General features: G+C 41.9%; 1 protein-coding gene across 1 annotated transcript; it reads left to right on the plus strand.

The window, feature by feature from the left end:
- The first annotated feature begins 4037 nt into the window (after window positions 1–4037).
- LOC122220649 (histidine-rich glycoprotein-like) lies at window positions 4038–21124 on the plus strand. Its single transcript, XM_042940365.1, has 3 exons — window positions 4038–4116; window positions 5000–5019; window positions 20132–21124. The coding sequence occupies exons 1-3, from the start codon at window positions 4038–4040 to the stop codon at window positions 21122–21124; spliced, it is 1092 nt and encodes a 363-aa protein (XP_042796299.1).
- Window positions 21125–25643: the final 4519 nt, after the last annotated feature.

Consider the following 25643-nt stretch of genomic DNA (forward strand, 5'->3'; position numbering starts at 1 on the left):
CTGTTTGTGCATGAAACACTAATGGCTAAAAGCACATAGTCTGAAGCTGGCTTCTTAGTTTACTTCCTGCTTATGGCACTTATTAGCTTTGTGAATTTGGCCAAGTTACTTGCTATCTCTGTGACTTAGTTTCCTCATTTATGAAATGAAGACAACAGTAGCACGGTGTCTTAGGGTTGTTGGATGCCAGCACAGGTTCCAACTGGCCAGATCAGATAAGAGCAAGCTGAAGAGAGACCTGCTTGAAGGACCCAAGTCTTTTCTCCACACTACCATTAGGAAATATAAATTCCCCTCAGAGGACATGTGGAAAAAAAGTGGAGGGGAGACTCCACTTGAAACTAGAAAAACAGAGAGGGGGCAATGTAATTAATATGGGCTGGAAATTTACCTACAAGAGTCCTTTAAGTTTTTCTTTTTTTTTAATTTTTAAATTGAGGCTAACATATATAAGGCTAACATAAAGTGGACACATCATAAGTATTCAAGTTGTTGAATTTTAACCTATGCTTAGACCTTTATATCCTCCATCCAGACCCTACTGTGAAGTATTCACATTGCTAAATGTAGTCCCCATCTGTCAGCATACAACATCTTATAATATTATTGACATATTTACTATGCTGTACCTTTCATCTCCATCACTTATTTATTTTATTACTGGAAGTTTGTATCTCTGAATCTCCTTTATCTATTTTACCCATATCCCCACCCACCTCCTCTCTAGCACCATCAGTTTGTTCTCTGTATTTAAGAATGTTTTTGTTTGGGGGCTCCTGAGTGGCTCAGTTGGTTGAGCATCTGACTCTTGGTTTTAGCTCATGGTTTGTGAGTTCACGTTGGGCTGTCTACTGCCAGTACAGCCTGCTTGGGTTTCTCTCTCTCTCTCTGTTGCTCACACACACAGTCTCTCTCTCTCTTTCTCTCAAAAGTAGATACGCTTTAAAAAATGTTTTTTGATTGTCCATTGTTGTTGCTTTTTAAATATTCCATTTATAAGTATGGCATTTGTCTTTCTCTGGCTTATTTTACTTAACATAATGCCTTCTAGGTCCATCCATGTTGTCACAAATGCCAAGATCTCATTGCTTATTATAACTAAGTAATATTCCCTACATATATATCCATATACTGTGTGTATGTGTGTGTGTTTGCATTGTATAACACAGGAGGCAAGGATATACAATGGAAAAAGACAGTTTTTTCAATAAATGGTGTGGGGAAAACTGGATAGTAACATGCAACAGAATGAAAATGGACCACTTTCTTACACCATACACAAAAATAAACTCAAAAATAGACTAAAGATCTAAATTTGAGACCTGAAACCATAAAACTCCTCTAAGAAAACATAAAAAGTAAGCTCTTGGATATTGCCCTTAGCAACATATTTATGGATATGTCTCCTCAGGCAAGAGAAACAAAAGCAAAAATAAACTATTGATTTGCTTTCATATCTTGGCTCTTTTAAATAATGCTGCAATGAACATAGTGGTGCATGTATTTTTCAAACTAGTGTTTTCATTTTCTTTGCATAAATATCCAGAAGTGGCCACTCAGCATTTAGCCTCATCTAAAAGCTACAACCTGACTGCCTTCATTTCATGCATAACAATCTGTGGGCTCTGCTCAGGCAGGGACAGTATGCTGAAGGTCCCAAAGAATCAAGGGGGGATTTGCACGTGAGGGTCTCAGCTCAAGTGTCCTACCGTTTTGGTGTGACCTCCCCTTTACTTTCACCCAGCTGAGGGAATGCTTCTGGGGATATCTGTCCAGATGACCTCTATGTTTTCAAACAACACATTTTCTCCTTCATCTGAGCTCCAACAATCCTTCATGTTAGAGAAATGATATGCAGTTTCTGTTTGTGTTGCCTCCTTAACATGTGTTAGATTTTAAGATTCACCTAGGCAAACAGCAACAAAAACCCCACAGAAACCAAAAGACTGAGGACCCTGATTAGCAAAATTCTTGAGGAAAGAAGAGTGTAGAGGTGATTGACCAAAAGATTCATTCAACACAGAAGCACAAGTGACTCAGCAGGCGTGCCCACAGCATCCACATTGGGGGTGGGGGGAGATTAACTGCAGTCTAGATACCAGTAGTTCTGCAGACTTAAAGGAAACAAGAATGACAAATTCGCACAATACTCTTAATTAAATATAAAAAATGCAAAAATTAGGGTTATTCCTGAATAAAAATTAATGTATTTTAGGGAGGACTACAACTCCTGGGTCCACCATAGCCTCTGAGCCCTCCATACCCTTGATCACAGCTGCCAGGCACACTACCAAGACAACCACGGCCTCAGGAGACACCACAGTGTGTGTGTCCACAATGGGCTCCTCCCACAGGTCCTCAGAGCAACTCAACGTCTCAGGCCATCGAGGTCTCCACCACAGCTTCTGAGACCACACAACCATCACCACAGCCTCTGAGGCCACCACACCCTCCACCACAGCATCTGTATCCACCATGACCTCTACCACAGCCTCTGAAACCACCACAGGCTCTGAGACTACCTCAGTCTCCCGTACAGTTTCTGAAACCATGAAGTCCTTCACTACACTGTCTGTGCCAATGATGGCCTGCACCCCAGCCTCTGAGACTACCGTGTCCTCCATAATAACCTCTGTGCCTACCATGGTCTACAACTCAGGCTCAAAGATTACAACAGCCTCTGAGACCATCATGGCCTCTACCACCACCTCTGAGACTACAATACCTGCCAACACAGCCTCTGATATCAGTACAGTTTCCACCAAAGCCCTTGTGACAATTTTGAAGTCTGTGCCTTTTGCAGTCACCCCAATAACTGCTGACGCCACAGCATCTCTGTCCTTCACAGCCTCTGGAAGCACTGCTCCCTCCATGACGACATCTGTGCCCACCACAGTCTTCACTACAACCTCTGAAATCATCACAGGCCCTAGAGCCACCATAGATTTCACCACAGCTCAAACACCACTGCAGAGTCTGTGTCCACCACAGGCTCTGAGATCACCATGCCCACAGTGGCCTCCTCCTTTGCCTCTGAAATCTCCATAAGCATGGACACCACCATAGCTTCTACTATAGCTACTGAGATCATCACACCTTCCGCTACAATGTCTGTGCCAACCACAGCCTTCAGCATAGCCTCTGAAGTCACCATCAGTTCTTCAACTACCCTAGTCTCTCAGATAACTTCTGAGGCCCTCAGGTCCACCACTGCAGCATCTGTGTCAATGATACCCTCTATCCCAGACTTTGAGGCCTCTGGAGTCTCTACCAAGGTCTCTGAGACCACCACAGCCTCCACAATTACATCTCTGCCCACCACAGGCTCTAAGAACACAGCTTTTGGGACTACCATGGCCTCCACCACCACTTCTGAGACCACCATGGCATCTACCACGACTGCTGATACCACTAAGGCCACCACTGATCTCTCTGACAGCAGTGTGGTGTCTACCTTGGGCCTCTGAGGCAATGACAGTATCCACTAAAGTCTCTGACACCAGAAGAATCTGTGCCCTCCACAGCTATTCCAATGTCTGGAGAGACCCTAACTGTCTCACCTACAGCTTCTTTTTTTTTCTTTAACTCACCCCTTTATTTTAAAAAAATATATTTATTTATTTTGAGAGTGAGAAGGAAAGAGAGATAAAGTGTTTAAGTAGGGGTGGGACAGGCAGAGAGGGAGAGAATCCCAAGCAGGCTATGTGCTGTCAGCATGGAGCCTGATGTGGGGCTCACACTCACAAACTGTGAGATCACGACCTGAGCAGAAATCAAGAGCCTGCACCTAACCAACTGAGCTACGCAGGCACCCCTCAATGACAGCTTCTATGGGCACCATAGTTTCTTTCTCAGAATCCGGGTCCATCATATATTCTTCAACAGATTCTGGCAACACCGAAGCCTCCACCTCACCTTTTGGACATACCACAGCCTCAGAGGTCACCACACCTTTTACTTTGGCCTTATCACCTACCTTGGCCTTTACCTCTGCCTCTGAGGTCCCCACAGTCTCTACCAGTGTCTCTGGACCTTTCATGGTCTCTTCTATCACCTTGGTGCCCACCAAGGTCACTGACTTTTCTACTCAGACCATCACCAACACAGCTTTATCAGGTACTGACCACCATGTCTTCTCTAAGCACACACATTTACCTCCAGTGACAACCATCACCTTTTTGCCTGTTTCTGTCATTTCTGCTCTAGACTCTAGTCAAGCCACCACTCCTCTTAGATATAATTCTGTTCCCTCTTTTTGAATCTTACTTATTTCTGTTCTGGTCTCACCTTCTTTTGCTCAGTGTCCCTCATTTCCATCCCAATCAGATTCTTTGCAAATAACCGTCCCCCCACCCCAACACACACACATTAATTATATTCCATCACTTCTGCCTAGAGGGAACTCACCTCAACTGCGACAAACATCTCAATTTGTTAGATGCTATCACTTCTGTGCCAAGCCCAATCAGCTCTGTCCCACCCACCGCCTGTGACATTGCCACCTCATCTTCAATGTATTGAGCGCTGGCCCAGGGGCTGCTAACTACACTTCATGGACCAAATCTGGCCTGTTACCTGCTTTCTCAAATGAGGTATTATTGGAGCACAGGTGCACGTACTCCTTTACGTCTATAGCTGCTTTCCAGCTACTTTGCATACTTGTGAGAGAGACTTTGTGACTCAAATAGCTTAAACATATGCCACCTGATGACACTTTACAAGAAGAAGTTTTCCAACCCTTGCTCCAAGTTTAAGACCAAAGTGATTTTTTTTCATATTCTTCCACTTGCTCTGAATAAAATCACCTCTGCACTTGCCATCAGCACTCATGGAAAATGTGATTCAACCCATTTTGTTCTGAGCCACTCACTGCTATTCCAGTGACTGACACTGCTCTTGTAACCACTTCCAGTCTAAGCACAACCCTTGCTGCCAATGCCACCTGCTGTATGTATTAGTTCCCCCAGCCTTATTCTGAGCCAGCCTCTCCTGTCCCTAGGGCCAGACTCCTCCCTGTGGGTCAGGTTCTTCCACATGAGTTCTGAGCATACTCACCTCACCTTTGTTGACCACCACGATTGTGTTAGATTATGTAACCTGTGCTCCCAGCCATGGCCACTGTCTCACCCCTGAGTAAATCTGAGTCCATCATCCCGTCCTCCAGCAATGTCCTTATGCCCAGTTGAGTACATCACAAGAATATCAGACTCTGCCCCTTTTATCCCTTCTCTATTTGGGTGATCACTTCTAAAATTGAATAAATCTTCTCCTACATCAATCACAGTCACATTTCCTCAGTCTTAGCCTTCACTATCACCAGTGGACATAGTCTACGTCCTCTTCTCTAAGACACTCACCTCTACTCTGGGGACCATGGCCTCAGGTGAATCACTTTCTAACATCTCTCCTCCCACCACAACAGCTCTTCTCAAACCACCACTCCCATTAGTGCGCTAGATCAACCTTTCTTCTCTAAGTACACCCGCCTCCCTTTTGATTACCTGTTTCCTAGGCACCAGGACTCTGGAATCAGGCCAACTACCCCCCCCCCCACCCCGTCACCATGGCCCTTGCAATGGACTCTACATCCCCTGCCACCAGGAATATCGTCCCTGAGAGAGCCCCAAATGCTCTGACCTGGGCACATCCACTATTGGAGCACCATCTACCACCTCTGTTCCAGGTACCAGGAACACCAGGATGAGATTCACCCAGGAGTCAATCTCCACTCTTGGAAGAAGCATTACCTCCCCCTAAATAGGCCCAGTCACCACAGGCACAAACACAGTTACCAAGAGTCAAATGCCAACAAATGAGAGTAAACAAGTGGATATTTGCACCCCTGGGGCATCATCCTCATCTCTCTGTCTGGAGTCATAGCGGCTATTGGACTGTTAGTGGGACTGAGTTTTGGGCTGGTGAGTATCAAGGTTGAGTTAATAGAGGAGCCTGCTAAGAAGGCAGAGTATGAATGGGAGAAGAATTCATGTAGATAGTGCCATTAAGATATCCAGAATGAGAGAGAAGAATAAATTGGTATGCTACGAGGAAAAGAATCACCTAGTACACTATAAAGACTACAGAGAATGATTAAATGAGGGAAAGTGATAAATTTAAGGAAGAAAAAGAAGAGAAAAATATAAAATTAGGACTAATGTGAAAGGATATTTTGTGAAAGGGGGAAAAACAGAAGGCATTTTTTCAGAAATCATGTCTCTTAATGAAACAAAATCTGGAAGTAAAGCTGTTTTAGCACTGGAAGAAGAATCTCCAGGGAGTAAGGGATGGTTAGGCCCTCACCTTGTTTACAAATTTCCACTGCAAATGTTAGTACTGGTTATCCAGGCAGAGATAGTCTACCTTGGCTTTTCTCAGCTCAGCTTTTAGGCTGGCAATGTCAAAACATTTCACTAAATCTGAGAGAGAACAGGAAAGAAATAAACATAAAGAAAACAGGAAACATGGGGATGTTCAGCCGCCCATAGTGCAGTTTTCCAATGTTATATACTAACAAGCACTCTGCAGTTCCTAGTTCTATCTGGGCTAGTCAATCTCTGACTTCCCACAGCATCTCTGCTTTCTGGTCTTTATCTTTCTGTAAATACATATTTGTACTATTCTGATTTTGAAATTTATTTATGCTTTTCCTGTTTTCTGTAGTTTCTGTTACTAAGCTCATATTTGAGGAATGATTCAGAGAACAATAGGTGGTGTGCAGAAGTATGTCACACTGCCTCACAAGAGACTGTGCATCTCTTCCCAACTCTGGGTTCAGGAATGTCACTTTGGTAGTTTAAAATATGCTGTGGTGGAAGTATTTATAGCCTAGAAACCAGAAAATTCTACATAATGTCTTTTAACCTCTGGAGAGCCAGTTGTTAAACAATCACCAGTAAAAATAAATGCAACACATTCTGCAGCCAAAAGCTGGCATAATCTAGTCAATTTACTAGCATTCTTTAGTTCAGAATTTTCAGTCTGCCTCCATACGTAGGCTAAAAAATAAAGTCCCATCATCCAGGAATGACTTCCTAAATTATTATTTTATGTGAAAAGTTAACATATAATGAGAACTAAATTTATTGAGTTTTTACTAAGCGTTAGGCTCAGGTCTGAGTGCTTAAAATGCATCATTTCATTTCATTTGCTCTACAGTCCTAAGGGGATATTATAGCCACCTGATAGACTAGGAGCCTGGAGCTCCATGATCTTAGTTATTTGCTCCAGCACATACAATCTCAAAGCTCTACATGAATATATTCTAAGGTCTCTCAATTCCATGCACCTGTCTTCAGCTTCCTTAGCTGACTAACAAATTGAAAGTCTCTCTTAAGTGAGTCTCCACAATTTCACATATAGATGTGCATTCACTTTTTTCTTGATAGTCCAATAGTGCATAAGCTTACCATGCTGGAAAGGATGTATTAATAAAGTGACAAGGAAAGTTGTTTACTCAGATAGAAATATGGGAGAGACAAAGACACAATAAGGATGGTAACAAGAGGAGAAAATAGGTGGCTCTGAAAAGTAAAAATCTGACAGTGAAAGAGATGATAAGGGAGATAAAGGAGAAGAGATAAGGTTGGTGATAAGAGAAAAGATAAATTAATTTTATAATATTATTATTTTTTTCTTTTTTAGACGGACTTTTACTTCCCCCTGATAAATAGTGGTACTTACTACCCTCATGACTACAGCCTTGACCTTGGTCTGGACCTGGATTATTCAGAACTGGGCTCTGGCATGTTCCACAGCCTGGAAAATGAATTGGTCCATGGAGGAGCACATGGCTTTGGACACAGAGTGGGCCATGGTATCAACCATAAATTGAGCCATAGCTGTCAGAGTGGTTATGGCATGAATCATGACAGAAGTTATGGACATAGAAGAAGCCATTACAATAGCCATTACCACAGAGGAGGCCACTGAGGAAGCCATGAAGTGGGCCACAAAGGAAGATATCATGGAAGCCATAGCAGGGCAAGATGGTCATGGCCATAAACTGGATAATATAGGAAAATATAGAAAACGAAAGGTTGAGAGGGTGTCATGGGGGAAAAATGATCATGAAATGATTAAAATGAAGTTATAGGGGCACTTGGATGGCTCAGTCAGCAGAGCATGAATTCAAGTCCCACATTGGGCACAGAGTCTACTTTTAAAAAAAAAGTTAAAATGGAGTATAAAAAGGTTCTCAAGGAGCAAGGAACAAGGTCAAGGTCAAAAAAGAATGAGCAAAAAGATCTCAGAGACCTTGACCAACATTGGGAAAAATCAAGCAAAGACTAGGTTTAGAGTAGATGCACAGCTTTACCAGGCTTGGAGATGACTTCAAGTCAAAGCTTTCTTGAGTTCTACCTGAGTCTCAGACTGTATTGTAGGGAGTCATAGTGATCATCCGCAGCACTTTTTCTCTCCTATCTCCCACCACCAAGTCATGGTCAGTGTTTCTCATCCCTATGTTTCCTCAGGGTGCTATAAATGTTACCACACAGTTCTAAGAAGCAAAAGCACAAAGTAAGTATATTATCAGGACTACAGGCTTATTTGGTTTCCTTGTTTTCCTGTTTGTTCTTTTAGTATTCACTGATTTTTTTTTTTTTTTTTTTTTTTTGTGACTGCTATGTTCCAGGAGCTATCCCAGGAGCATTTAAATACATCATCATTTAATCCTTAAAAAGTATGAGGATGAGGGAAGATGGCGGTGTAGGAGGATGCTGGGCTCACCACGTCCTGCTGATCACTCAGATTCCACCTACACCTGCCTAAATAACCCAGAAAACCACCGGAAGACTAGCAGAATGGATCCTCTGGAGCCAAGTGCAGACGAGAGGCCCACGGAAGAGGGTAGGAAGGGAGGAGAGGTGGTGCAAGATACACGGACTGGCGGGAGGGACCCGGGGTGGAGGGGCAGCCCGCTGGCCAAGCAAAGGCCCCAAATCTGGATTGCAAAAGTGGAGAGGCCAGATGGAGTGTGTTCTGACAGCAAGCAGGACTTAACATCTGGGAGGTTATAAGTTAACAGCTCTGCTCAGAGAGCGGGAAGGCTGAAGGACAACGGGAGGGAGAGTTGTTGAGCCCCGGATGACAGAGCTCAGCTTGGCAGGAAACAAAGGCGCTTGCCAGCGCCATCTCCCTCGCCCATCCCCCAGCCGAAATCCCAAAGGGAGCCAGTTCCTACCAGGGAACTTGCTTGCACTGCTCAATCACCCAACGCTGTGCTTCTGCGGATCCATCCCTCCAGCGGCGGGTCTGACTCTCTCCTGGGGCCGCAGGGCCCCTCCTGAAGTGGATCACTGAAGGATAAGCGAGCTGAGCCTACCCCTCCCGCCTGTGTGCACCTCGCCAATCCACCCCAGCTAATACACCAGATCCCCAGCACCACAAGCCTGGCAGTGTGCAAGTAGCCCAGATGAGCCACGCCATCCCACAGTGAATCCCGTCCCTAGGAGAGGGGAAGAGAAGGTACACACCAGTCTGACTGTGGCCCCAGCAGTGGGCTGGGGGCAGACATTAGGTCTGACTGCTGCCCTGCCCACCAACGCAAGTTATTCAAGACAGCACAGAGGAAGTGCCCTGCAGTTCTGCACCACTCCAGGGACTATCCAAAATGATGAAACGGAAGAATTCCCCTCAAAAGAATCTCCAGAAAATAACAACAGCTAATGAACTGATCAAAAAGGATTTAAACAATATAACAGAAAGTGAATTTAGAATAATAGTCATAAAATTAATCTCTGGGCTTGAAAACAGTATAGAGGACAGCAGAGAATCTATTGCTACAGAGATCAAGGGACTAAGGAACAGCCAGGAGGAGCTAAAAAATGCTATAAATGAACTGCAAAATAAAATGGAGACAACCACGGCTCGGATTGAAGAGGCAGAGGAGAGAATAGGTGAACTAGAAGATAAAATTATGGAAAAAGGGGAAGCTGAAAAAAAGAGAGAAAAAAATCCAGGAGTATGAGGGGAAAATTAGAGAACTAAGTGATGCACTAAAGAGAAATAATCTATGCATAATTGGTATGCCAGAGGAGGAAGAGAGAGGGAAAGGTGCTGAAGGTATACTTGAAGAAATAATAGCTGAGAACTTCCTGGATCTGGGGAAGGAAAAAGGCATTGAAATCCAAGAGGCACAGAGAACTCCCTTCAAGACGTAACTTGATCTTCTGCATGACATATCATAGTGAAACTGGCAAAATACAAGGATAAAGAGGAAATTCTGAAAGCAGCTAGGGATAAACGTGCTCTAACATATAAAGGGAGACCTGTAAGACTCGTGACCAATCTCTCTACTGAAACTTGGCAGGCCAGAAAGGAATGGCAGGAGATCTTCAATATGATAAACAGAAAAAATATGCAGCTGAGAATCCTTTATCTAGCAAGTCTGTCATTTAAAATAGAAGGAGAATAAAGGTCTTCCCAAACAAACAAAAACTGAAGGAATTCGTCACCACTAAACCAGCCCTACAAGAGATCCTAAGGGGGATCCTGTGAGACAAAGTACCAGAGACATTGCTACAAGCATGAAACCTACGGACATCACAATGACTCTAAACCCATATCTTTCTATAATAACACTGAATGTAAATGGACTAAATGCGCCAACCAAAAGACATAGGGTATCAGAATGGATAAAAAAAAAAAACAAGACCCATCTATTTGCTATCTACAAGAGACTCATTTTAGACCTGAGGACACCTTCAGATTGAAAGTGAGGGGATGGAGAACTATTTATCATGCTACTGGAAGTCAAAAGAAAGCTGGAGTAGCCATACTTCTATCAGACAAACTAGACATTAAATTAAAGGCTGTAACAAGAGATGAAGAAGGGCATTATATAATAATTACAGGGTCTATCCAACAGGAAGAGCTAACAATTATAAATGTCTATGCGCCAAATACAGGAGCCCCCAAATATATAAAACAATTACTCACAAACATAAGCAACCTTATTGATAAGAATGTGGTCATTGCAGGGGACTTTAACACTCCACCTACAAAAATGGATAGATCATCTAGACACACGGTCAATAAAGAAACAAGGGCCCTGAATGCTACACTGGATCAGATGGACTTGACAGATAAATTTAGAACTCTGCATCCCAAAGCAACAGAATATAGTTTCTTCACGAGTGCACATGAAACATTCTCCAAGATAGATCACATACTGGGTCACAAACAGCCCTTCATAAGTATACAAGAATTGAGATCATACCATGCATGCTTTCAGACCACAATGCTATGAAGCTTGAAATCAACCACGGGAAAAAGTCTGGAAAACCTCCAAAAGCATGGAGGTTAAAGAACACCCTACTAAAGAATGAGTGGGTCAACCAGGCAATTAGGGAAGAAATTAAAAAATATATGGAAACAAACGAAAATGAAAATACAACAATCCAAACGCTTTGGGATGCAGCGAAGGCAGTCCTGAGAGGAAACTACATTAATCCTTAAAAAGTTCTTGAGGATATTTTGAGGTAGGCAAAGGTATTTAAATAAGACACAAAAAAGCACTAACTGTAAAGGAATTTTGATGGTTTGGACTTCACTAAAGTCCAGTATCAGAATATACCTGAGGTACCTGGGTGGTTCACTTGGTTAAGCATCTGATTTCAGCTCAGGTCATGATATCACAGTTGGTGAGTTTGATTCCCATGTTGGGGAACTGTGCACCTACTCTGTGCTGAAGGCTCAGAGCCTGGAGCCTACTTTGGATTCTGTGTCTCCCCCTCTCCCTCTGCCACCTCCCCTCTTTGTGCTCTCTCTCCCCTTCCAAAATAAATAAATTAATTAAATTAAAAAAATTTTTTTAAAGTATATACCAGTAAGAGAATAAAAAGGAAAGCCAAAGATGGGATCATATATTATAATACATATATCTGACAAAAGACTCATATCCATAATATAAAAAGTACTACAAGTCAATAAGAAAAAAAAAACAATGCAATTAAAAGTTGGAAGAAGATTAGATAAATATTTAACAAAAGAGTATATCAAATACTTAATGAACATTTGAAAAGGTGCTCAACTGCTAGGAATTTACCCAAGGGATACAGGAGTACTGATGCATAGGGGCACTTGTACCCCAATGTTTATAGCAGCACTCTCAACAATAGCCAAATTATGGAAAGAGCCTAAATGTCCATCAACCGATGAATGGATAAAGAAATTGTGGTTTATATACACAATGGAGTACTACATGGCAATGAGAAAGAAGGAAATATGGCCCTTTGTAGCAACGTGGATGGAACTGGAGAGTGTGATGCTAAGTGAAATAAGCCATACAGAGAAAGACAGATACCATATGGTTTCACTCTTATGTGGATCCTGACAAACTTAACAGAAGACCATGGGGGAGGGGAAGGGAAAAAAAAAGGTTAGAGAGGGAGGGAGCCAAAACATAAGAGACTCTTAAAAACTGAGAACAAACTGAGGGTTGATGGGGGATGGGAGGGAGGGGAGGGTGGGTGATGGGTATTGAGGAGGGCACCTTTTGGGATGAGCACTGGGTGTTGTATGGAAACCAATTTGACAATAAATGTCATATATTTAAAAAAAAAAGGAAAATAAATAAATAAATAAATAAATAAATAAAAGACAGCCACAGTTTTTCAGGCTTAGAAATGACCTCAAGTAACTGTATTTCCTGGACTCTCCCATAAATCAGAATCTCAAGATCAAGGAGTTTGCTGGCCCTTGATAGGAGTGGGGATGGGTACTGTGACTGCACTCAACACAGCATTCCAGTACCCTCCATAGCTTGACTTTGTGTTTGAGAAGAGTCTTCTTCTCTTCTTTTGTGTCTTCTTCAGATGTTGTATGACTAAGAAGAGAATTACTAGATACTCTAAGGAATAAAAATTCATTAACATATGTGGTATCCAGATTAAATGCTTATCTTTTAAATTTTATTGGTTTGGCCTTGTCCTTTGTTTCTGAGTGACTGCCTGTGCCACTCAGTGTGCTAAGAGCTTTTACATGTACCATCATCTGGCCCTCACAACAATCCTATGAAGTCCAGATTACAATCCCCACTAAGCAGAGGAGAAAACTGCAACTCAGAAAAAAAGTTAAGTGAATAAAATTACACTGTAAGACAAGTTCTCTAACTCCAACTCCAACTGGTTCTGTGGTAGGGAGGGGATATTTTTCTATTTAGAAGTATTATAGGGATTTTTACCCTTAGAGCAGAGTACTGAGATCCTAGTACCAACTTGTGACTGACCACACCACTCATCCATCCCCCTCATGGAACTTCCCACTACAGACAATAGTCAGATCAACTGCCAAGCCCAGGGCATCCTAGAATCCAGAGTCCTGACCTCTCCCCTTTCAACACCTCATTTTCTACTGCAGCTCATTCTCTTATAGCTTCTAGAACTCAAGTCATTCACAGTTCTTTCATATCTTAAGATAAAAACTCCCCCAAAACATAAGTTTATGTTTTGTTTTTTTTGGAGTACAATGTCCAGCACATAGCAGGCAACAACTAAGTATTTGTGGGATGAATCCCCAACTACATCCTGTTAGGTCATTTCCACCAGGCTTCATGTGTCATGAATAGTCTTCCACCCAATGTCTAAATGATCTGAAATGGCTCCTCTGCCAGGAAACCTTGCTAGATTTTTGGAGGGAGTGGAAACAGCTTGTTTTGACTACATATAGCATAAAATTAAAACTTTCACAGGGTCTATTCCTAATTTTCTTGCCATGAACTGTAGACGAAGGAACTGTGAATCCCGTTAGCTCATTACTATCTTTGTTTTGTTTTCTTTGTTCAGCTGTCTATGCATCATTTCTGTTGGCTCCATCTAAGTGTCTAAACAAAATGTACTTCAAGCCTCAGTTCCCCAGCAGACTGTCAGTGTTTTTCTTGATGATTCAGCTTATCTAGCTTATATAACTGATGAGAAAAGCAGCTGAAGTTCCCCAGAATGTGAAAATTCCTATGAATTCTTCAAAAATAAGAGAGGGGTGCCTGGGTGGCTCAGTCGGTTAAGCATCTGACTCTTCATTTTGTGCAGGCCACAAACTCACAGATAGTGAGTTCATGCCCTGCATTGGGCACTAGATTCTCCCTCTCTCTCTCAGCCCCTCCCCCACTCTCTCTCTGTCTCTCAATGAATATATATATATTTTTAATTTAATTTTTAACTTTTATTTTTTATTTTTTAAAATTTACATCCAAATTAGTTAGCACATACTGCAACAATGATTTCAGGAGTAGATTCCTTAATGCCTCTTACCCATTTAGCCCATCCCCCCTCCCATAACCCCTCCAGCAACCCTCAGTTTGTTCTCCATATTTATGAGTCTCTTCTGTTTTGTCCCCCTCCCTGTTTTTATATTATTTTTGCTTCCCTTCCCTTATATTCATCTGTTTTGTCTCTTAAAGTCCTCATATGAGTGAAGTCATATGGTATTTGCCTTTCTCTGACTAATTTCACTGAGCATAATACATTCCAGTTCCATCCATGTTGTTGCAAATGGCAAGATTTCATTCTTTTTGATTTCTGAGTAATACTCCATTGTATATATATACCACATTTTCTTTACCCATTCATGCATCGATGGACATTTGGGCTCTTTCCATACTTTGGCTATTATTGATAGTGCTGCTATAAACATGGGGGTGCATGTGTCCCTCCGAAACAGCACACCTGTATCCCTTGGATAAATGCCTGGTAGTGCAATTGCTGGGTTGTAGGGTAGTTCTATTTTTAGTTTTTTGAGGAACCTCTATACTGTTTTCCAGAGTGGCTGCACCAGCTTCATTCCCACCAACAATGCAAAAGAGATCCTCTTTGCATCCTCGCCAACATATGCTGTTGCCTGAGTTATTAATGTTAGCCATTCTGACAGGTGTAAGGTGGTATCTCATGGTGGTTTTGATTTATATTTCCCTGATGATGAGTGATTTGAGCATTTTTTTGTGTGTCAATTGGCCATCTGGATGTCTTCTTTGGAGAAGTGTCTATTCATGTCTTTTGCCCATTTCTTCACTGGATTATTTGTTTTTTAGGTGTTGAGTTGATAAGTTCTTTATAGATTTTGGATACCAACCCTTTATCTGATATGTCATTTGCAAATATCTTCCCCCATTCTGTCAGTTGCCTTTTAGTTTTGCTGATTGTTTCCTTCACTGTACAGAAGATTTTTGTTTTGATGAGGTCCCAATAGTTCATTTTTGCTTTTGTTTCCCTTGCCTCTGGAGACATGTTGAGTTAGAAGTTGATGCAGCCAAGGTCAAAGGGGTTTTTGCCTGCTTTCTCTTCGAGGATTTTGATGGCTTCCTGTTTATGTTTAAGTCTTTCATCCATTTTGAGTTTATTTTTGGGTATGGTGTAAGAAAGTGGTCCAGGTTCATTGTTCTGCATGTCACTGTCCAGTGTTCCCAACACCACTTGCTGAAGAAAGTGTCTTTATTCCGTTGGATATTCTTTCCTGCTTTGTCAAAGATTAGTTGGTCATACACCAATGCACAGAAATCAATACATTCCAATACACCAACAATGAAGCAACGGAAAGAGAAATCAAGGAATCGATCCCATGAACAGTTGCACCAAAACCCATAAAATACCTAGGAATAAATCTAACTAAAGAGGTGAAAAATCTATACACTGAGAACTATAGAAAGCCTATGAAAGAAATTGAAGAAGACACAAAAAAATGGGGAAAGATTCCATGCTCTTGGGTAGGAAGAACAAATGTTGTTAAAATGTCGATACTACCCAAAGCAATCTACATATTCAAAGCAATCCCTATAAAAATAACACCAGCATTCTTCACAGAGCTAGAACAAATAATCCTAAAATTTGTATGGAACCAGAAAAGACCCTGAATAGCCAAAGCAATTTTGAAAAATAAAACCAAAGCAGGAGGCATCACAATCCCAGACTTCAAGCTATACTACAAGGTTGTAGTCATCAAGACAGTATGGTACTGGCACAAGAACAGACACTCAGATCAATGGAACAGAATGGAGAACCCAGAAATGTGTGGCCAACTAATCAAAATATATTTTTTATTTTTATTTTTATTTTTTATGTCTTTTTATTTCTTTTATTTTTATTTTTATTTTTTATTTGCACATAATTGACACACAGTGGATAGAACTAGTTTTGTATAGATTGTTTACAAGGTCTTCTCTCAGTCCTCTTACAGTATGAGTTTTTGTAATCTTGAAATTATATTGCAACAAAATTGAAGTAAACAACCCTATTTTTTCTTATAATTAGCCTTTTCAAGTGTTTTCAAAAATTTACATCTGAGAAGAGTCAGTGCAAAAGTTCAAATCTCCCAGATACTCATACTGGCTATAGATGAACTCAAACTTCCTTTTAGTTAAGCAATGCCCCTGGTCAATTGTGTGCTCTACATGCATTCCTTAATCTTCACCACCAGCATCTCCACTGTGATCCAACAAATATGCCTGTCTTTGTGAAGCTTACATTCTAGCAGGGAACAGGAAAGAAAGAAAGAAGAAAGAAAGAAAGAAAGAAAGAAAGGAAGAAAGAAGTCTATTTTAATAAAAGGAGCATGGCTGAATGGGGATGCACAGTTAAATTAATTTTTTTGTAAAATGAAGATCAAATAGAAACTCATTTTTTCTCAATCTTTGATGAAAATATATCTCAAAAGCGTACAGCTACTCTCCTACTTTAATACTGAACATGCATAGGTTAGCTTGACTTAGTGCTGATTCTGGGACTAATCTGAAAATCAAAGAATATATGTATATATATATATATATATATTTTTTTTTTTTAATATATGAAATTTATTGTCAAATTGGTTTCCATACAACACCCAGTGCTCATCCCAAAAGACGCCCTCTTCAATACCTATCACCCACCCTCCCCTCCCTCCCACCCCCCATCAGCTCTCAGTTTGTCCTCATTTTTTAAGAGTCTCTTATGCTTTGGCTCTCTCCCACTCTAACCTCTCTCTCTCTCCCTTTTTTTCCTTCCCCTCCCCATGGGTTCCTGTTAAGTTTCTCAGGATCCACATGAGAGTGAAAACATATGGTATCTGTCTTTCTCTGTATGGCTTATTTCACTTAGCATAACACTCTCCAGTTCCGTCAAAAAATATTTTTTAAAAAAGAGAGAGGAATATCCCTATGAAGGGGGTTTGAAAGCAGAAACATTCTTCTCCAGTTGTTACTCTCTGTAGGTCTCATCCAGTGTGTGTACTGGTAAATGTTTAACGACCAGTTTTCTGTGGTGCAAATGCTCCCACCATAGCTCATTTCAGGTTACCAATGTGACATCAATGAAAAGGAGATTGAGAAGAGATGTACACACACCATTATACACTATTTCCACGAGATACAATAGATGTACATAACTTCATGAGCATAGATAATAGTAAAATGTAGCAAAATAATTAGGAATTAATGAGTTTTGAGTATTTTTACCATTGTTTTAAATATAATTTAGTTCACAGTAAGCTAAATGTTTAAGTGGCTGTGTTGCAAAAAATCCTGAAAATGCAACAATTTAGGGACCTTGAAAACAGGTATGCACTGACACCAGGATACCACAGGTCTCATCTCCACAATAGTCCACAGCCCCACTCCTTCCACCCCCACCTCCCATGCCCCAGATATTCTAAAGACTGTCCTTGAGTCTCCTGCCTCATTCAAGATGTGTCTTACATGCCTATGTATGCTCAGCAGCTCCCAGAGGTCCAGTCCCCAGTTCCAATTCACATTGAATCTCACTTGATATGCCCTTCCTACTAAATTCTGTTCATGAGGGCCTACTTCTAACACCCAGGCACTCAGGACTTCACATCCAGGAAACAAGGTGCTGAGTCAGAATAGGTTTTCAGCCCCATCTCTGCCTCAGAGGGTGCGTCCCCTCCACTTTGACAACTTGATCCTCTTGAACTGTCCTACTTCCTGTTCCTCCCCAGGCCCTGCCTAATGGGATCATGTCATTCTCCATTCTCATGTACCTCCTGACCTCTGTACCCTTCCTTTCTGAGTTTGAGTATACTGTCACCTGCTTACATCTAGAAAAACAACAAGCCACATATCCTGCTCCTGCCCAGCCCAGATGATACTATAAAGACTCTCTTTGAAACATAAAGAAAGAGGTGACATTCTATGGAGGAAACCCAAGGCGCACCAGGCACCAGCATCCCCACTCTGCAGCCCTAAGTGCTCTTTCCTTGTGGTTTGCTTTAGGTTAAGGACACATTCTTTGAAGACTCAAACTGCCAGCACTCCAGCCTCAGATCTCTACCTATTCTCTCTCAATACCCTCTGTTGTGTTTTTTTTCTTTCCCTTCTAAGCTTTAGTCATATCTGGGACTCAGGAGTCCCCCTTCTAGGCTTCACAGGCAGATTATCTCAAGATTAAGAGAAAAACATTTTCCTTTGCATGTTGGCCATTGTTTCACCTTCTTCTACTTTTAGGAAATGGTGAGTTATTTTGTTTAAAAAAGGATGTTCTTGGAGTTTAAATACAGTTTGAGGAAATTTGTGACAACCCCTGGGATGCACACTCTGTCTTGTTAGTTCCCACTTTCCAAAAAAGGGTTAAGGCCATTATCTTGCTCTATTCTCTCCAATTCACCCCAGCATTTATTCTCCATTCTGTTTCCAGTAGCAGCTCTTCTGCCCAGAAATCTGGCCTATTTCCTCTTTCCTAAATCAATATCAAATGGAGACATATTAGAGTTGGCAGAGATCTTAAAGTTACTCTCTGACCACCTACAGTAGGCAGGGATCCATCTCCAGTATCTCTGACCCTAGTCACCAAGCCTCTAGTTGAATATGTCAGGAGCAATGCTGTTCCACACTTGCATAGCTTTAATTTTTTCTAGAGTTTCCTCCATCCTATCTTTGATTCATTTGTTTTGTGCCCCTGAATGACACAAAATAAATCTACTCCCTCTCAGAAACCAGCTATTCATCTCAATTTCTCACTTAGTTTCTCCATACTCTAACCCTAACCCACTTAGAGGCATTAACACAGACTTTTGGATTCTTCCCCCAAATCTAAATTTGCAATCCTTACATTAGTCCAGACAACACACACACACACACACACACACACACACACACACACACGGGTAGGGTGAAGGGAAGAAAATCTAAATCCCAGTGGAAGAACAGGGCCATAAATGAACCATGGATATATAGACATATGGGAGGTCAAGTTGTTATTGGGATGGAAAATCAGGGGGTAGAAGGTAGTCATGAGATACAGGGAAAAAGTATGGCTTCACATTAACTCTAACTCACTAACCAAGAAGGTTTAGCCCCTTTCTTGAATCACAGATTATCTATTTGAGCTACATGTGGCTAGTTCTTTGATAGACTAAGTACCAAGGCCATTTGGATCCCTTAACTGGTGGTCCCAAAATTTTGTGTGCATAAAAATTACCTGATAGTAGTAAAATGTCCATCACTGTCCTTTCCCAAACTGATTCCCGTTGATTACCTTTCCCACAGAAAAAGGGTATAATTCTATTTGGAGACTTAATATGTATACACAGTCCTACTAACTTTCTCTTTTACATTCTGTATCTGGAGAGTATCATGAATAGTCAGAGGAGAAATAATACCATCTTCTTGTGACCTCAGGTCATGTGACTCCTCAATACCTAGGATGTGGAATAGTATATGGGCTAAGAACTGGCTCTGTGTCAGACTGCTATGGTTTAAATCCCTGTCTAGGGTGGCTGGCTGGCTCAGTCAGTGGAGCATGCAACTCTTGATCTCAGGATTGTGAGTTCAAGTCCCACATTGGGCATGCACATTGGGCATTTATGCACAAATAAATCCCTGTTCCATGATCTGCTAGCTACATAACCTGGGACCAATTGCTTAACTTCTCTAAACCTCAATTTCCCTAACCATAAAATGTGAGTAATAACAGTCTCTATATCATGGTCGTATTGTGAGGATTTGAAATACTAATTCATATATGGCACCTAAAACAATGCCTGAAACATAGTGACCACTCAATAATGATAGTTATTATAATTATCATTAGTAGTAGTAGTTGAAGAACCAAGGTTTCCAAAGGAACTAACATGCCATCCTTTCTTAATAAGCTGTAACTTCCAATGTTAATGCTACAACGACCTACCCTGTATCAACCACACCATCCAGCAGGACCATCACAACCACCCACCCCGGAACAACTGCACCACCCAGAGGGACCATCACAACCACTCACCCTGGAACAACCACACCATCGAGCGGGACCATCACAACCACCCACCCTGTATCAACCACACCATCGAGTGGGACCATCACAACCACTCACCCTGTATCAACCACACCATCGAGCGTGACCATCACAACCACTCACCCTGGAACAACTGCACCACCCAGTGGGACCATCACAACCACCTACCCTGGAACAACTGCACCACCCAGCGGGACCATCACAACCACCCACCATGTATCAACCACACTATCGAGTGGGACCGTCACAACCAACCACCCTGGAACAACCGCACCACCCAGCAGGACCATCACAACCACCCACCCTGGAACAACTGCACCACCCAGCGGGACTGTCACAACCACCCACCCTGTAGCAATCACACCACCCAGCGGGACCATCACAACCACCCACCATGTATCAACCACACCATTGAGTGGGACCGTCACAACCAACCACCCTGGAAAAACCACACCATCCAGCAGGACCATCACAACCACCCACCCCGGAACAACTGCACCACCCAGAGGGACCATCACAACCACTCACCCTGGAACAACCACACCATCCAGTGGGACCATCACAACCACCCACCCCGGAACAACTGCACCACCCAGAGGGACCGTCACAACCAACCACCCTGGAACAACCACACCATCCAGCAGGACCATCACAACCACCCACCCCGGAACAACTGCATCACCCAGAGGGACCATCACAACCACCCACCCCGGAACAACTGCACCACCCAGAGGGACCATCACAACCCCTCACCCTGGAACAGCCACACCACCCAGTGGGACCATCACAACCACCTACCCCAGAACAACCACATCATCCAGCAGAACCATCACAACCACCTACTCCGGAACAGCCACAGCCTCCAGCAGGACCATCACAACCACCCACCCTGGAACAACCACACCACCCAGTAGGATCATCACAACCACCCACCTTGGAACAACCACACTATCCAGTGGAACTAAAATAATACCTATGGCCTCTAATGTCACCAGCACAAGCACTGCCACTCCAGAGAATGAGGAAAATACTAACAGATACTTCAGGCCATGGGAAATTTCCCTAATCACCTGGCCTCCATTGGAATGGCTGTGATCCTCTTCACTGGGCTCCTCTTCTGCTTTGTGAGTGCCTGAAGTACAGGAACCTCTTTTCCTGAGAAAAAGAGAGCAGGAAAGTGAGGAAGGAAATATAGTAAAGAGAGCAGGGTCACTGTAGGGATATTAGGGAGTGGGAAATCAGTAGATAGAAAGCAAGACTTAGAAACAGCAGGTTAGAACCAGCAAGACAGATGGTTAGAAAAGCTAAGACATATTCAGAGGAGATGAGAGAAAGATGGAGTCAAAAAGAGCAATGGGGAGTAGTGCTGGCAGGGAGGAGGATGCTTGGGACTGGAGAACACTGGAAGAGGGGGCATAACTCAGAAATGATTCATCCTTTTGTTTTCTGGAGAAACTTTCTATGCCTAAGAAAACTTTTCAACACAGATATCTACTACTCCTATGTTTCCAACCTTGGTCCACATCTTATAGCTTTTATGGAGTCCATCATGGGTCTGTGATTGAGTCCAGTGGAGACCAGTCTCCCCCTGCAGCCATGTAGCTGACTGAGAGACACAAGTGGCCCTGAATATCCCTGAAGGCAGAAGCATCACCTCAGGGGGAGAGAGAAAGCTGACCTGGATGACTGGAGGGTCTGACTTATGTCCTATATGCCCCCAGGGCTGCTCCTCCCAGCTCTAACACTCCTCCCTCTCACTGTTTTTTTCCAAACCATGAAAAAGAGGCTGTAGCTGTAACTGAATTATTAAATTAATGTGTCAAATACATGTGATAGCCAAACAGTATGTGTCAGTGTTTATATATTGCTGTGAGTAGAGGTTCCCTGTATCCCAAAGACCACTCTTTCCTGTATCCTCTCAGCTCTTAAGTCCCTAGAGTGAAATCCAGAGACCTTATAGCTGCCCCATTTTCTTCTCTGTCTTGTCCCCATTCCCTTAAGTCCTCTAGGTTGATGGAAGAATTGAATCAGGAAAAATGAGGGAAGGCAAGTGTTGGACTTCACAGATTTGTGTTGCACAATGAAGAGATGGTCTCTGTGTGAGCTTAGAGTGTGAAGGGTTGGGGTTGCTGTGAGGTAAAGACTTAACAGTTAATGGGGCTAATCCCAGGAATGGCCACATTGACTGTTCATATATGCTATGGGCTTGGACTCTTTACTGAAAAGACAGGTTTGAGTTGCCACCTTTCTCTCCTGTGGTCTGCCAGCCTCAAGAGGGCTACCAGACAAGGAGACCATGCTCCCAGTTTCTGCAAGGATGGGCCCAGCCTGCCCTGCCAGGAGCTGGAAACTCAGCATCCCCTGCAAAACCAGGCCTCAAAGCAGAGACACAAAGCTTATGTATTAACACCATGCTCTTGCTGAAGGCCACCGCCTTGTTAAGGCTTCTGGTGCAACTTGCTCCTCACACACATTCCACTAACCCTCCTGGCAGCAAATGAATCACTCACTTTAACTTAACCTTGTGTCTTAACCCTAAGTCTCTTCAGCCTCTATCATTCTCAAAGTCTGGATCTTTGCCAGAGCCTTTTTAACAGGACCAAAGCTGTTTATGTACATTTTATAACACTGTTAACAAAATAGTTTTAAAATGCTATATAGAAGCCAAATGCAAAAGAATGCCTATTGTTTGATTACATTTCTTTCAATTTCAAGAATAAACAGAACTAACCTATAGTGACAGAGATTAGATCACTGATTTCCCATGGAGGTGAGAATTTTTATAAAGGGAAAATTTCTGGGTGATAGAAATGTTTTATATCTTGGTTGGTCTTTTGGTTACACATGTAAATATATCTATTAAAACTCATCTGAGTACTTAAGATATGTGCATTTAACTGTCTGTAAATTTTACCTAAACAAAACTATATGGTAGTTAGGGTTGTGTTTTTTACCACATAACAGTTTAATGCTACACAATTCTTTTTTTTTTTTTATTTTTAATTTTTTTTTTCAACGTTTTTTATTTTTTATTTTTGGGACAGAGAGAGACAGAGCATGAATGGGGGAGGGGCAGAGAGAGAGGGAGACACAGAATCGGAAACAGGCTCCAGGCTCCGAGCCATCAGCCCAGAGCCTGACGCGGGGCTCGAACTCACGGACCGCGAGATCGTGACCTGGCTGAAGTCGGACGCTTAACCGACTGCGCCACCCAGGCGCCCCGCTACACAATTCTTAAAATAAATTATACCATATAATTTTACTATATAGTGGTTTTATACCCAAAGGTTCTAACTAGTTATCTCTTCAGTTTTAATAGTCCCCAGTCCTTTGTCTTAAAGTAATTATCACATTTCTCATTCATTTCTTCATTCATTCATTAATTCACCATATTTACTCAGCATGTGCTGAGTGCCAGGTCTAGAGAAGTTGGGGAGACAAGGATGAATGTGTAGGTCACAATTTGATAAAGGGGACACACTTGTAGACATAAGTTTAGGCCAATGCATCAAGTACTATTAATTAAGGTACTCCAAGAAAAAACATGGAACTTGACCAAGGGAAGAGGGGCTGACTCACATAAATGACTTTGATTCAGATCATAAAGAGCTGGCAGGCATTTATAAGGAGGAAAAGGAGAAATATCAAGCAAACAATCACCTTGTGCAAGACGAGGTGTGGCACTGCTAGTGAATGGTCAAAAGAACTGTAGGTAGGACAGCACAGGGAAATGAGGCCAGAGAATTAACTATGTGGTTTTGGATGCCACAACAAGGTAGTGAGATTTCCTTCTGTAACACCAGGAAGCCAACAGATTGTTTTAAGGTGTTGTGGAATTAAATATTTTTTCCAAACAAGAACATTCTGCCTGAGTGAGTAGAAAATAGAGGCTGGAATCCAGTAGGGACTGAAATTCAAAAGCTCTTGTAATGTCCCAGCAAAGAAACAAACAAATCCAAGAGCACAATTGGAAATAGGAATCAAGAATAAAAGTGGATTTCAAGACGTTTCTGCCTAGCAGTTTTTTAAAAATCCCCTTCTCCAGAGCCCATAGTGACTTTTTTTTAGAAGTCCTGTTTCAGGGAGGTCCTCTTCTAACAGCTGTAGGCAATTTTCTTAGAATTAATTTATCAAATGATTAATTCTTTGAATTTTTTAATTGTCTTTGAAAAAAAATCAACATGTCTCCCACCTGCTGTAGCTAGAGCCTGGACTGGGGGACAGGCAGAGGGGAGACTGAAGAATATCTTGCTGCTTATGACATGTTTTATAGACAAGAATACAATGAAACCTTGGTTTGTGAGCATAATTTGTTCTGGAAACATGCTTGTAATCCAAAGCATCTGTATCTCGTATATCAAAGCAAATCTCAAGAATCATTGACTCAGTTGTTTTCATGTAACATTCGGTGTTACATACTACTCATATTGCAAGATGTCACTTGTTTATCAAGTTAAAATTTATTAGAAATATTTGCTAATCTTGTGGAACACTCACAGAACAAATTACTTGCAATCCAAGGTTTTACTATATACTCAAGAAGATATATTTATTTATAAAAATCTTCATATAAAACACTATATTCAAGAACATATGCAAGAAAATAGTTTATTCTTGGGGCACCTGGGTGGCTCAGTCAGTTGAGCGTCTGACTTCAGCTCAGGTCATGATCTCACGGTTTAGGAGTTCAAGCCCGGAGTCAGGCTCTGTGCTGACAGCTCAGAGTCTGGAACCTGCTTCAGATTCTGTGTCCCTCTCTCTGCCCCTTCCCTGCTCATCCTCTGTCTCTCTCTGTCTCTCAAAAATGAATAAACATTAAAAAAAAACAAAATAGTTTACTCTTGACTAATGAATAATTGCGAACATTATTTCCATGTATAATATATAGATGATGGTAAAACCAATAAGGCTACAGGCTATATAATTTCATTCATACAACTTTCTGGAAATAGAAAAATTATGGGGACAGAAACCAGGTCTGTTTTGCCAAAATCTGGGAGTCAGGGTAATTGAGGTAGGGTTGACTATTAAGGAACAGCATAGGAAGGGTTTGGGGGGGGTGAGGAAATATTTCAGAGTGGTGAAGACATGACTCTATAATTTATCAAAATCCATACAATTGTACCCTACAAAGAGTAAATTTTACTGTGTGGAAATTTAGCAAATCAAGCAGGGTGTAGGGGGAGAGGTGGAATGCAGACTCTGACAAGCGAATCACATAACCATATCGAATGAGATAGGGAAGGAGCTGACCTCAGTAACTTTGAAAAACAGTGTTTTGACTGTTAGACTAAAGACACAAAGAATTGTGCACAAATACAGTACTCCAGCTGACAAATTTGTCTTCTCACATGGGTGTGGATTAGCAATTCCAAAACTACTGTTTAATAGGCATGAATAAATAAGTACTGGAAATATTGTAGGGACACCTGG

This window comes from Panthera leo, chromosome B2 (genome assembly GCF_018350215.1).
Source record: "Panthera leo isolate Ple1 chromosome B2, P.leo_Ple1_pat1.1, whole genome shotgun sequence".
Lineage (NCBI taxonomy): Eukaryota > Metazoa > Chordata > Mammalia > Carnivora > Felidae > Panthera > Panthera leo.

Bases quoted from the DNA above. Each gene is read 5' to 3' on its own strand.
- LOC122220649 (XM_042940365.1), top strand. From the start codon at position 4,038: ATGGTCTCTTCTATCACCTTGGTGCCCACCAAGGTCACTGACTTTTCT. The intron at 4,117-4,999 runs GTACTGACCACC...TCCTGTCCCTAG, and splicing joins CACCAACACAGCTTTATCAG to GGCCAGACTCCTCCCTGTGG. The intron at 5,020-20,131 runs GTCAGGTTCTTC...CACACCATCCAG, and splicing joins GGCCAGACTCCTCCCTGTGG to CAGGACCATCACAACCACCC.